We start from the raw sequence: 14,536 nt of genomic DNA, 5'->3' as shown, positions 1-14,536 counted from the left end.
GGGGGGGACTCCCACACAGTGCCAAAAGCAAAACAATCCCCCAAAGGCCATATTCCTTTGCTTGTATGCCATGGCAGATGAAGGATATTCTGCGGTAACATAAGTTTGTCAAAGGTAGAGACAAATATTTACACGTAGTTGCATAAATGGTCTTTTATATAACCTAAAGTTACTCATTCCCCATTGATACACCTATCCCTCTAAATAGTCAGTAAAACCTCAAGCTTTAAAAGAGAACTATGGGGTAAGTGTTTTTCCCCTTAGTTCTCTTAAGGTCACGGGAGGACATATACTAACCTCCTCCCGTGACCCAAAGCTCCGTATATAGCGAGCTACAGCTTGCGGTATACTGAGACTGCCGCAGCCGGGAGGGGGGAATCCTTGCAGGGAGAGGTGACTGACAGTCGCGGCTCTCTGCAGGGAGGTGATCGAGAAGTGAGAGAGCGACTGAATGCATTCGCTTACTTCCCGATCTATTGAGACGATATGTGACAGTTTCATTGTCACATGTCGGCTCCAACTATGGGTGATTTTCACTCCTCGTAGTTCTCTAAGGAAAGAACAATGGAAGAAAACCCAAAATAAAACTGTGAAAGACCCTAGCTTGTTGCAGTGTAGCTACAAAAAAGAAACTAGCAGGCTGAACTTTGGGCACCCCTGCACTAGGTTATTGTGATAGGTATATTTAGCATGTTGCTTCTTCTTTTCTTACATGACCTTGCAAAATCCCTTCTCCTTTTAATTTAAGATGTGCTATATGTATTAACAATCCTCTAGCAACCCTGCTGTGTAACAAAAGCAGCTAAATTCAATCTTTCTTCAGAAAGTAGGTAACATAAGAATAATGTCCTTCCTAAAAGCATCTCTAGAGTCTTAAAAGGGGCCTGTGGAAATACAAGTATTCTCAAAGTGGGTTTGTGCATAGGCTCGTGCATGTCATTTTGTTTCTTAGGATTGTGCTTTGTGTTAGAAGTTAAAGTGACATTAAACCCTCAGATTTTTTAACATAAACCAATACTGTAATGTGCGCCTTACTGTAATCCATGGTTTCCCTTCTCTTTGCTGCTCTTCCTTTTAAATCCATCTCTCTTCTCATGCTGGGCAGAACTTCTGTTTTGCAGCAGAGTGCCTTGTCTCTGGAATGGCTACATGGTGTCTGTGTGAAGGTTCACAACCTGAGCCAGCACTACAGGAAGGGGCACTCAGCTGCAAAGGGAAGTTCTCCCCAAGCATGAGAAGACATGAGGATTTAAAAGGAAGAGCAGCAAAGGGAAGGGAAACAACCATGGATTACAGTAAGGCACACATTACAGTATTGGTTTATGTTAAAAAATCTGAGGGTTTAATGTCACTTTAAGAATTGGGCTTGTGGCTTCAGAACACTGCTGATACCCAATTTCTTTCTTCTGCTTTTCAGATTAAAGAGCCTATGGATGTCTTCTTGTCTCATGACTGGCCCCGTAGCATCTATCACTATGGAAACAAGAAACAGCTGCTGAAGAAAAAAGACTTTTTTAGACAGGAAGTAGAAAACAACACTCTGGGAAGCCCAGCAGCTGCTGAACTCCTCCACCATCTGCAGCCATCATACTGGTTTTCTGCTCACCTGCACGTCAAATTTGCTGCTTTCATGCAACACCAAGTAAGAATTCTCCACGTTTCTTGTAATAATTCTAATTTTTCTGTTTTGAAAGCCTGTATATAAACTGGTGAATGAAAAGGTTTTCCCATGTGCAGCTTAGCCATAGACTGCATGTACGGCTCCATCAGCCTCAGTGTATAGAATATACAAATGTCTCACAATCGTCACTTTCTGTTGCCTATTATGATTTGTAAAGTCTGCCCCTCATGATCAACTGCCTGGCAACAGAACCGTTTTACAGGCTGTCAATTACTTTTAGGCCTCATTCACACTGCCGCTCGCGTACGTGCGTATTGTACCATATGCAAATAAAAGGCTCCATACACATAGCTGCGTATTTTTATTCCATAAAGGGAATCTTGGTCTGACAGAAATATGGTAACTGCCATTTCCAACTTGGAAAAGGAAGCCTTAGTATTTCAGGAGAGGTTTTCTTTGCACGCGCAAACACGTGTATATGCGCGTAAGATACGCAGCAATACGCTGCATAGCCGTATATATATTTGTGTAGCGTAAAAATGCGCAAAAAAGGAATGGTACCGAGATGTGTCCGGGCAGCGTATTTCTGCATATTTTACGCGCGTGTACAGTTCATTAAAATGTCTATTACGAATGATGTATTCTGGGATTGTGTATAGTGCACGCATATACGCAATATACAATTTTGCTCTTACGTTGTGTGTGAATGAGGCCTTAAGGTGGAAACTGCATCAACTTCTCCCACAATTTCTTGGCATGCATAGTTAGCCAGTCAGGAGACTGAAGAATATACATTTAAGGTGTATTCAGCAAAGCATTAACAATGGCATGATTATGTATTGGCACTTTACTATTCCATCACACTAAAAGAAAACCTCTCCTGAAATACTAAGGCTTCCTTTTCCGAGTTGGAAATGAAACTTACCATATTTCTGTCAGACCAAGATACCCTTTAGGAAAAGAGACTCCTTAAAGGAGAACTATGGGGTTAAGGCTTTTCCCCATAGTTCTCCTTAGGGTAACGGGAGGACACAAACTAGCTTCCTCCCGTCACCCTAGCCTCAGTATACCGCGAGCTGCTGCTCGCGGTATATCAAGACGCCGCAGCTGAAGTGGCTCCCGACAATTATGTCGGGATCCGCCCAGCTGCGTGACCGACAGCTGGCTCTGCCTATTTAGAGGCAGACCCAGCTGTACCCGCCCCCTCCCATTGTCCGTCCCGCCAGTCAGCGCTGGCGGAGCAGGGAGGGGGGGGAATTCAGCCCCTCCCCTGTCACGACAGAGAGCCGTGACAGGATCGAGAGGTGAGCGAACGCCGATATGTGTTCGCTCACTCCCTGATCTACTGAGCCGACTTGTGACAGTCTCATTGTCACAGTTCGGCTAGAACTATGAGGTGAGTGAAAAGCATTCACCTCATAGTATTCTTTTTAACAGGCAGTAAGTGCTTTCACAGAGAAGCTAATATATTCTGAAAGACTGGAAAAGGCATGTAGCTGTTGTCCATAACTAAATTCTTATTTTCATTAGCGAGAAGAGGGGTACAAAGCCTATTTCTTCTCCAGTTATGTTGGTGGCAGTTATCTTAATTTAGAAGCGCACAGCTCAGCCCTACCCTACCATTCATGCTTGTAATCCACAGATCATTCTTCTGGAGTGATAGGCCCAAAAACTGTAGGACCAGCAAACGATGATCTTCCAAAGAAATTCAAATTTTATTCCACTCGCATCTATACAAGGGACAATCGCTAACGCACTTCTACCTTACACAGCCTTCGTCATAGCTATAGGTGTTCTTTGTATAGATGCAAGTGGAATAAAGTTTGAATTTCTTTGGAAGATCATCATGTGCTGGTCCTACAGTTTTTGAGATTTCTTAATTTGTTTGCATTAAATATATAACCGGAATCCTGTCTTTAATTGAATTCAGCTACTGATGTGGGTTAACCAGAATGTTTGTTTGTTTTCCTTTACAGAATAAAGTAGAAGGAGAGCTACCCAAAGCAACCAAATTCTTGGCACTGGATAAGTGCTTGCCACATCGGGAATTTCTCCAGGTAAGAATGGTTTTCTGTAAAAAAAAAAAAATGTCTTGTCATATATTACAAATACTTTATTTCTGTTACTTAGGATTTCCTATTTGTTCCTTTTTTTTTTTTTTTTTTTAGATTGTTGAAGTGAAACATGATCCTAGCAAACCTGACAGCTTGGAGTATGATCTTGAATGGATGTGTATCCTAAAAGCAACTAAAGAGCTTCTTAATGTAACTTCAAATACATGGAACATGCCTGAGAACAATGGTCTACACAGCAGGTGAGTTATGGCGCACTCACCACTCCAGAGTGAAGGGTTCATTCATGCATTGTACACTGTCCAACCAGTGCTAACTAGAAATACGAGTCTATAGAATAACAAATTTACTTCTGGTTTATTGGAGATAATGATGTGTTCTACCAGTTAGTGATTGTCCTGGAGACACTGCTATTGCCGCTTGGTTAACTTTGATTCAGAAATAAATTACGGCTACATACGGGAGAAATTGGTGGATAGGCAGATTTTAGATCCTATTGGCCTAAAATGTATTGTTTTGGAATATTTAAAATAGAAATTGGGTTGGTCAGTAGTCTTTTTGTATGCAGTAATGACCCTTTCTGTGGGTCTAATGATAAGAGTGCAAACACCAGTTTGTCCAGGAAAAGTGTGTGTTTTTTTTTTTTGTTTTTTTTTCCCTCTCTGTATCTCTGTTTAACCACTGGAGTACTGGATGGCACTCACCAGCTCCCTAGACCCAAACAATTGGTAGGCCTCATGTCAGTAAACACTTCTCATATCCTTCGTAGTTTAAAAATCAGCGATTCTGAATAGTTGAAGTAATTGTCTCTATCCAGCCGTCACACTGCACTTTGTGCACGCTCCCGCATCAGGAACATTGCTACATCCTACAGGCTAAGCTGTTTCAGAAGTTCCTAATGGGAAATATAGTTCATGCATTTTCCATTAGTAACTTCTGTAAAGTGTAATTTTTTTTCTCTCCATGAGTGTGCTTATATCAGCGGTAAAAAGCAGGAATCACCAGCACTCGGTAAATAGTATTCAAGTAATAAACGTCCATTTATTCGGACCTGTCATCACAAACTAAATACCAACGTTTCGGGGCCGCACAGGGTCCCATCATCAAGGTGATGAGATCACCCGAAACGTTGGTATTTCGTTTGTGACGACTGGTCTGAATAAATGGACGTTTATTACTTAAATACTATTTACCGAGTGCTGGTGATTCCTGCTTTTTACTGTTGATGTGCACGGCGCCATTCGTGATTATCACTGCGAGCACCACCATTGTAATTTGGGCCGGGAACGCTGTAAGGAGTGCAGTGGGACCTACCATTTTCTGTTCTATCAGGACTTTATAACCTTTAGTAGGATTGTAATGTTGGTGTTTAATTTTAGGTGGGATTACAAGGCTACTGAACAGATGAAGCAAGAAGTCTTGAAAGATTTAGGCAATGACCTTACTATTCCATGCAACTTCAGTGTCACCATTCCTTGTTATGACCCAAACAATCCTCAGCACAAGAGAGTAGCCTCTCACACGGTTAACCCTCAAACCACAGAGTTCTGTGCTCGTTTTGGTCTTATTGACCTCAATGCTAAAGTCGGACAACTAGATGATGAGGGTGGAGAGTTTGATGCTGCAGAAGATAATGACGCAGAGAGCAGCGGATCGATGGAAGATCCCAGTGAATACAGCACTGACACTTCTCTCCTCTCCTCCTCAATTAATCCCGATGAGATCACTCTGGATGAGGAGGATGATGAAGACGTCTCTGTGCGGTCCACGGAGCCCCCTCCAGAATATTCCCCAAGCTTCTCTAATATGCGTGTCCTGCCGGATTCCATGGCTGTTTCTTCAGATGATGCCATGGATTCAACGAATGATGAACAGGAACGTTCAGAGAGCAGTCAGACGGAAGGGGAAGGAAAGAACCCAGAGAGGCAACTTAAGAGACTGAGTGATGAGAACGGACGGGGCACTGTAAGGATTAAGAGGAGAAACCAGGCCATCTACACAGCTCAGGATGAAGTGGAGTAGCCAAATAGGCACTTTCCTTGGATTGTGGACTATATGGACTGTCAAGACTTGCTGGCAGCGTCTCTGGCATAGGGGCTGTGTTGTAGCGAACTTCAAATTTATTTTATTTTTAAATATTTTTTATTGTTTTATTATATATAGTGATGAGCTCAGGTTTTGATCAAGCCTGATCTCCCCCGAGCATGAAAATGCCATGGGCCACCCACCCAATCGGCTCTGGGCCAGGGCATTTCCCCATAAACGAAAGGGTGGAATGCTTTTGGTGATGCCATGTGGCCATATAAGTTCAGTGACATCACTGCAACCCATCTTGTGGAGAATTGCCCAGCCCGATTGGGCAGCAGCGGAAGAAGCTTTCTTCTATTTCCGGAGGCGCTCGGGTTTGAACTTGGTTCGGTCCAAACCAGGGCTGAATCTTAAATATAGAAAACCTAACTGAAAATGTTCAGGCTTTCTATTCCTTAAAACTTTTATATTTTTGTTTCAATTGAGGTCTCTCCATCCAAAATGAATCTGCTCCTAGTTGGAGTGGTGGGTGGGGTTGATTTCCCACTCCCATATATTTTTTTTATTTTTTTTGTCATGGATGATGGCAAGATCTGCTACTTCACCTGTCATGGTCGTGAAAGACTGAAAGCTTAACTTTTCCACAAACGTCCTATTGTCACTGGCTTAAAGCATTTTATTTCCCCTTTGCGCTTGTCTTTTCATATAAAGTACTTGCATCACCAGTGTCCCTCCACAGTCTGCTACAGCCATTCTGTGGTTGGGGGGGTGTAACTGCTATTGGGATTCCAGATGGTGTTGAAGATCCAGCATCAGATCAAACCCTGTTCCTTTTCATCAAAAATAGAGAATTGCATTTTGAGCGGAGTTGCTCTATAAATGTGCCCTTTTTAAGTTCTATTGCAGTCCTGAAAGTGAAAAATGTTTGTTGTAAATATTTAAATAGGTTTTTAATTGGAGTTTTTATGTTTTCTTACAGTTATGGGCAGAACATTAATATAAAATAAATCATGACTGTAAACAAAAACATTTGTGTGGGGTTTTTTTTTAATGTATTTTTTACTATTTATGCCATAAAAATAGTTGTCGTCATTGATGTGTGAGAGATACAGTGAGGAAAATAATTTGGTCCCCTGCAGATTATGTAAGTTTGCCCACTTACAAAGAAATTGAAGGGCTATAATTTTTATCATAGGTGTATTTTAAATGATGGAGACAGAATATCAACCAAAAATCCAGAAAAAACACATGACACAAATGTTAGAAATTGAGTTGCAGTTCAGTGAGTAAAATAAGTATTTGATCCCCAAGCAAACCATGACTTAGTACTTGATGGAGAAACCTTTGTTGGCAAGCACAGAGGTAAGATGTTTCTTGTAGTTGGTTTCCAGGTTTGCACCCATCTCGGGAGGGATTTTGGTCCGCTCTTCTTTACAGATCTTCTCTAAATCCTTAAGGTTTCTTGGCTGTCACTTGGCAACTTGAAGTTTCAGCTCCCTCTATACATTTTTCTATAGGCTTAAGGTCTGGAGACTGGCTAGGCCACTCCATGATCTTTTAATGTGCTTCTTCTTGAGCCACTGCTTTGTTGCCTTGACGGTATGTTTTGGGTCATTGTCATGCTGAAAGACCCATCTTCAGTGTTCTGACTGAGAGGAAGGAGGTTCTCGTCCAAGATTTTACAATACATGGCCACGTCTATTGGCCCCTCAATGTGGCAAAGTCGGCCTGTACCTTTAGCAGAGAAACAGCCCCAAAGCATAATGTTTCCACCTCCGTGCTGGACTGTAGGGATGGTGTTCTTAGGGTCATAGCCGGAAGCACAGGCTGGAGCAGACGATTCTTCTTATTAGTTTTGGTGAATGATCATGGTCAGACTGCTTTCCTATCACTATTATATGTTCATAATTAGGGATGCACCGATACTGAGTATTTGGGCGAGTACTTGTACTCGCCCAAGTGTTCCGATACTGGAACTTCCGGTCAGAGGAAGATTTCCTCTGACTGGCAGTGCCGTAGAGGAACATGGAGCTGGCTTCCTGGGCATGGCTTCCTGGGCAATCGGGAAGCCGGGTGGCGAGTAATTACCCGCCTCACTGATTGGCCAAATAGCTGGCTCCTTGCTGACTGGCTGGGAAGCCAGGTTCCTGGCAAATTATCGAGTTGGCTGAACAGCCGGCTTGATGCTGACTGGTTGGGAAGCCGTACGGCATGTCATTACCTGGGTCCATGCCAGCAGAAGCTCCAGTATCGGTAATCTGTGAGTACCAAAAGCAAACTACTGGTACCAGTTACCAAAAAAACGGTATCAATGCATGCCTAGTCATTATACAAGGGTATTTTTAATATGTCAGGTTGCCTTTGTTATGCTCTATGTTAAACAAAGGAGAGGGGTTCTCCTGAATCCTGTTAAGAATAATTTCTGTACTCGTGGAAGGCTTTTGACGTGGCACTGAAGAAAGTCGGGGCTTTTCCATCCTCGTCTGTCAAAGCCTCCCTGTGCCTTCCTCCACTAGAACAGAGTCCTGCTTCCTTTGCTGGCCGTAGTTTACTCTCATCCTATTTAAAGTGAACCTGTGGAAGGAAAACTAAATACACCTTTATCAGGCAGGAAAATGAACATGTTCATCTCTGTCTGGGCGTCTATAATTGAATTATCTTGCATGTCAAGACTGTGATTGCTTTATAAACCTAATAGGAACAGCAAGCAAAGTGTGTGTGTTTTTATTTTTTTAAATCCTGATAGGCTAGAGCACATTAGATTGGGGCCCATTCATGCCTATGCATTGAGGAAACAAACAATACACACACCCCAATACGCAGGGAACAATCCTGCACTGCAGCTTAACGCACTACTGTGCTCTTTCAAAAAATAGTGCATGTTCATTTTCTAGTCTGTCGTGGTGCGTTGGCAGCCCATTCAAAATGAATGGGCTGCTTGACACATGACATAATATGCAATAACACACTGCAACAGATTGGAAAGGTGTTAATGGACCCTTAAAGATTTTCTAGGAACCACAAGCTGGGATCCTCTAGAGCTGTGCCCCGCATTTGTCCTTGGTCATTAAGTTGCAACCCAAGTCGCACTAAAATGGAACGCACAGCATTGGTGAGGGTGATTGAACTGTGGGTGGGAGGTGTGTTTGGGGTGCCATTCAATTGCATGGCAACACAACGTGCCTCCCACACCAGAACACATAGTAGGTGCGATTGCATGGTACAGTGTGGTAATCACACAGGACTGTCCGATTAACACACTGTACTAGTGTGAACGGGCCCTCAAAAACACTGACAGACACAATGGGGGTGATTTACTAACCTAAACACACACACACACCAGGTGTGTGTGATTTTCACACAGCAAAACGTATTTATCAACCAAAAAGTCTCTAAAAGCATATTTCCACTAATGCCATATATGGAAAAATCATGCACATGATGCATATATAATGCTGCTTCACAGTTTAGACAAAAATGGTTAGCTCATGCATTTACATTCCTGCATTCATCAACGCAAGCAACATAACCTAGAGCTAATTTACACCACATTACCTTGCAATTCATTGCAGGGCTTTGCACAACACACCTGCTGGGTGTGTACACACTACAAAGGTGTTTCGATTCCACCCATAGATCATGCTGGGAGGGAACACACTACAGAGGTGTATACACGTTCGTGGTGTGTTTAAAAGGTTAGTAAATCAACCCCAATCTCTCACACATCCTACACTCCAAAAATTATTTTAAGGTCCACCCAGTCTTCCTACCTTACGAGAACTGGAGTGGATTCTCAGCCTGGGGTCCAGTGTGGGCTGCTGTGCTGGAGCTCTGTCCATATGTGTGTTGCTTGCACAACTCCCTTGCCTGCCCTGTAGAGATGCCTGAACCAGAATGTGATGTCATTCCAGTCCAGGCACCTCTACAGGACATGCGAGGAAGCTGTAAGCAATGCACATATGGATAGAGCTCCCTTGCGGCCATAGCTCAAGCCCACCATCACCTCAAGCTGACACTCGGTGCCGAGGTGCATATGAATGGCTGCTTGACGCAAGAACTGGCAGTGTTTTGCTAGGGGGGAGGCTGAAAAGTCTCATGCCTAGAAAAGTGGAAGGCACATGGCGACCCACCAGTTGAGAACCAAGGCTCTAGAGGACGGCTTTACTTTATACCTCAGATTTGTAAGTCCTCTGTGCTGAGACAAATGATTCTATGCAGCGTACAAGCATAATGTTCATTACACACCTTAACAGTCTAATGGTACAATCTCCTTTAGAGCCATCAAAGTGTAGTGCAGGGACCAGCCAGATTGGATACAAACTCATTGGAAAGTTTAGGTAAGCCCTCATATTAAATTTTTGGTAAATCTAAACTTGATTGTATGGTCAGATTGTAACCCTCACCTGCCTGAGGGTTGTTTGACCTACTATACAGTGCACTGCGTTTCCAAACGAATTTAGTCATGGGACATGGGCACCATGGTAATGTGAAAGCAATGATACTAAACTGCATCACTGTCAAATGATTTTTGTGTCGCTTTTTCACTCCTGAAGCAACGTGGAGGATGAAAAAAGAAAGTGTGATTCTGCATTTCGATACATATGAGGTTGTGGTACCATTTTATAGCAGTCACTGAATGATACCACCGACCAAACCCCCCCCCCATGGAACCAGTCTGATGGTGAAGGAGAAACAACAGTGATTACCTCATTTATCTGTCACTCTGCTTCCCCCCCCTTATCGCATGAACTCATTGGCTAATTGTTCTGCTTCTCCCAGTTAGGTAATAAGTGCTGCATGTAAAGAAGAAGAAAAAAATATATATATATTCCTTATAATCTACAAAGGACAGGTGTTTTCATACACGCAAAGCTAAGTTGTGAACAGTTGCAATTGACTTCCATTGAAATGTGTGCTTTGAGCAGATAGATACGCATGTACAACCGCTCAGGTGTAAACCAGGCCGTGTTTCTATTTCATTGACTTTGCATACTGTACATACTAGTAAGATGTTCAAATGATTCACACTTCACTGGTACCTAAGAAAGACTAGTCTTCCTTGCATGCCCAAGGACCATGTAACTGATCGTAAGAGAAAGCAAACAGCGTCCTGGACAGCACAGATAAATCACCACTTATTGAAAGGAATGATTTAAGAACATAAGATTGATGGTTGGTCTGATTTAATGTGGATTGACGCCGGTGGATTCATACCTCGCGCCCTATATCTGACAGCTGGGGGGAGGAGTTTCGGCCCGCCGCGATTTGAAACGCCGGCGGCCGCACACTATGGTCCGCCGCCCTTACACCGGCGCCCTCAACTTCCCCACAAGGTCACCGCTGCCACCCCGAGGCCGGGCCTCGATGGCCTTGTGGGAAATCCGGGCCTGGCTGGATCCACCTTATACGGACAGGACAGTCAGGAATGACAGAGAAAAGTCAGTCTTCCTGACATAAGCAGTGGCTGCGAGGTGAACTACATCCAGGCAACGGCGATGAACCGAAACCAGACAGATGGAAGATGTCCTGGTTAAGGTGAAAAGGCTGAAACTCTTAGGTAAGGAAGGAATTCTAGGTCTCAACACCTGTCCTTGTTTAAGAGTTCTTCTCAAGGTAAGACCAGAACTTCAATCACTTGCAGAGGGGATGGCTAGGGATGCACCGATACCCATTAACCTCTTGCCGTCCGTGTCAGTTAAAGTACCATAGCGCTGAATACTGAAAAATGGCCTGGATGGGAAGGGGGTTTAACACCGCGGATGTCAACTGGTTAAGGAAGCCAGGCAGCGTGTAATGACTTGCTACCAGGCTTCCTGATTAGTCAGGAAGCGTGTAAAGACTCGCCACCCGGCTTCCCGATTAGCAGGGAAGCCGTCTCCATGCTCCCTCGTCACTAGGTGACGAAGTAGCATGGGGCCAGCTTCTCGACCAATCAGAAAGCCGTGCAACGTGTTATTACACGACGCCCAGCTTCCTGATTGGTCAGGAAGCTGGCTCCATGCTACTTCGTCATCAGGTCACAAATGACGAGGGAGCATGCAGCCAGCTTCCCTGCCAATCAGGAAGCCGGGGAGCGTGTAATGACTCGCTGCCCGGCTTCCTGGTACCGGAAGCTCAAGGATCAGGGCAGGCATTGGAGCATTTGGGCGATTACGAGCCACAAAAGGGTAGTGCAAGAAGCTCACAGCAAAGCGAAGGAAACACTGATGTGCATGAAATATGGGGACATGCAAGCACATGCTCTTGCTGTCCAGAGGCTAGAAATGGCAGTTTTCTAACTTTAAACAGGTTGGAGTAGAACCCCTCCACTACAGGGACTAGGGCAATGGTCCCCTTCTCCAGAAGACCAGCTAGGGCCGCATGGAGCTCTACTAAAATGTGTGGTGATGCAAACAAGATGTAAGTAATCAACCATGAAGGTGGAGTGGAACAAATTTCTAGCTTGTAGCCCCGGAAACCAACTCCTGCATCCATGCATCTGAGATGCTGGTTGCCCAAGGCCAACAGATTTTCCCCTTAATATGGAAAGTAGGGGTGCTCCCTCATGCCAAAGATTTATCTGAGGGTTTGGGGAACTGGAAGTCCAGGATTTGTGGGCTAAGTAGGAGCCAGATTTGGCGTTTTGCCTTGCGTTTCCGGACCGTACAAAATGTGACATGCAGTATTTTTCTGTTGTAGCCTGAACTGCGCACGTGAGAACTGTAGCCCATAAAACACATAGGGATAAATTTTTAGTGCAGGAGCGTACGGATCAGGTCAGCACAGAAAACAGACGTCGTGTGAACAGGACCTGAAACTCGTGCGAACAGGCCCTAAGAGTAGCGAAGCCTCTTCTTGGGCTTACACTCAAGAGAGGTTGCAATGCAGGACTGGTAAGAGAAAACAACATTCTAGAAAAGGCATCCAGCCATTTGTTGACAGGGATCCACACAGAGAGCAAATATACTCAAATAGGTACAAGACTGATACACATTTGCATGGGACAACTTGTCAGGGTTCTTCCATTCTCCATAATGGAAGTTTGACAACAGCGTATTCACTGGAAAGGTCTTGATGGTCTTGAAGGCCCTAAACAGACAGCACTGGTAGAAGCTGTAGGCCGAGCTTTAAAGTGACACTAAACTCAGGAGTTCAATCCTAAAAATACATTCACGTACTCTAACTATTAACACAAATGTATCTTATTTGTGTATCACTCGGCTGTAGATCCTCAAATCATCTCTGAATTTGTGCTGACACTGTCCTTCCTTCTGGAGGGGGGGGGTACTTTTCTATGTGTGTTGAAAAGCAGCCACTTCTCCCGTGACTATAATTTCACTTTTAGTTTACTGACTTGTATTGTAGTTCATCACAGATGACTGGTGGCTACTTTACACAGGGATCATGGGGAACAAAAGTAGAAACGTTGTATTTGATTTGTATTGTAACTGTAACGTTCGCACCTTGTAAAGCACTGCACAAACTGTTGGCGCTATATAAATCCTGTATAATAATAATATCATATTTGATTATCTACAGCTGAGTGATACACACATAGGCAACATTTTTGTTAATAGGGTACATGAATGCATTTTTAAGAGTTAACTCCTGAGTTTATTGTTACTCTAAAGTGGTGCCCACCACATCAATGATGGCTAAAAACCAGTTTCTAATATTTGGAGTGATGGCAGAAGACTGTCATTTCTCTGGTGAGGGTTCATACGTTAAGGACTTAAGAAACTCAGTGTCATACAGCTTCTAGGGGGCTAAAAGTTCAGAAGCCATAGGCAGGTCTGATAAGGATGCTGCTGTGGATTGTGTGGAAGTGCGCTTTTGGTCCTGCGGTCAGAGTCAGTAATCAAATGAGCTATTTGGCCCATAAACTCCTGCATGACTGTAGCTAAATTCTCCAGGGAAAGAGCCAAGGAGGCAGCCATGTCTGACTAAAGCAAGAAAGACTCAGAGGATGGCATACTCTAGCAGCTCCAGGGCAAAACTCCAAGCCTTTGCTGTTGGGCACCTCGGAGGGTACACTGCAGCGATGGAGCGGTCCAGTACAGTGGAACTGTCCCATGTTTCTAGAACCAGGCTTGTTGCACCACACAGGAGTAGGCCTTAGAAACTCACAAAGCCAGCTGCTGGGTAGAAGAGTTTAGGGTCAGATGGCCAAAGGTGACCAGCTCACTGTGGGTGGGCAGCAGAAAGTGAACAGAGGAGAGTTTCATGTGTCGCTTGCACTTAGGAGTAGCAGTGAGACACTAAATGGCAAAACAGGAGAAAGCACTGGCAACAGTCCACTCAGTAGGTGATGTCAAAAGTCAGTCCCTCAGCAGTAACCCCTTCTACAGTAAGACCAACGGAAGCAGAAATTCTAAAATTGCAGTCAACAGTCCTAGTAGCTCTGTACTAGGGGCAGCATAGTGGTTAGCACTTCTGCCTTACAGCACTGGTGGACCCTGGCTCAAATCCTGATCAGGATGCTATCTGCAAGGAGTTTGCGTGGGTTTCCTTCTGGGTACTCCGGTTTCCTCCCACACTCCAGACATGCTGGAAGTTTAATTGGCTCCTGTGTGTATGCAGGGTAGGGACCTTAGACTGTATGTTACTTGAAGGCAGGGACTGATGTGAATGTGCAACTATGTAAAGCATGGCATACATTGACTGCACTATATAAATACCTGTAATAATAATAATAATGGAGTCTTTAGAGAGTCACTCCTGGGGCACTTCGCAACTAACTTAACCAGTACACTCTGATCTTGAAAATGTTACAATGCAAAACCTAGTGGGCAAAGGTCACATTTCAGGCTAGCTCTGCAATGTCCAGGCACTCCAA

The 14,536-nt window shown here is 44.0% G+C and overlaps 1 protein-coding gene across 1 annotated transcript in view; it reads left to right on the top strand.

Annotated features, from left to right (window-relative positions):
- Nucleotides 1–5,819, top strand: part of DBR1 (debranching RNA lariats 1) — a 13,228-nt gene extending 7,409 nt beyond the window's left edge. The window contains exons 5-8 of the mRNA XM_018565942.1: nt 1,418–1,642; nt 3,598–3,678; nt 3,790–3,935; nt 5,073–5,819. Coding sequence (XP_018421444.1) covers nt 1,418–1,642; nt 3,598–3,678; nt 3,790–3,935; nt 5,073–5,715 — 1,095 coding nt within the window. The 3' untranslated portion in view covers nt 5,716–5,819. The remainder of the gene's footprint in view (nt 1–1,417; nt 1,643–3,597; nt 3,679–3,789; nt 3,936–5,072) is intronic.
- The last annotated feature ends 8,717 nt before the right edge of the window (nt 5,820–14,536 follow it).

Source organism: Nanorana parkeri, unplaced genomic scaffold (assembly GCF_000935625.1).
Source record: "Nanorana parkeri isolate BGI_ZX_2015 unplaced genomic scaffold, ASM93562v1 scaffold901, whole genome shotgun sequence".
NCBI classification, from domain to species: domain Eukaryota; kingdom Metazoa; phylum Chordata; class Amphibia; order Anura; family Dicroglossidae; genus Nanorana; species Nanorana parkeri.
This window is presented reverse-complemented; position numbering and strand designations above follow the sequence as displayed.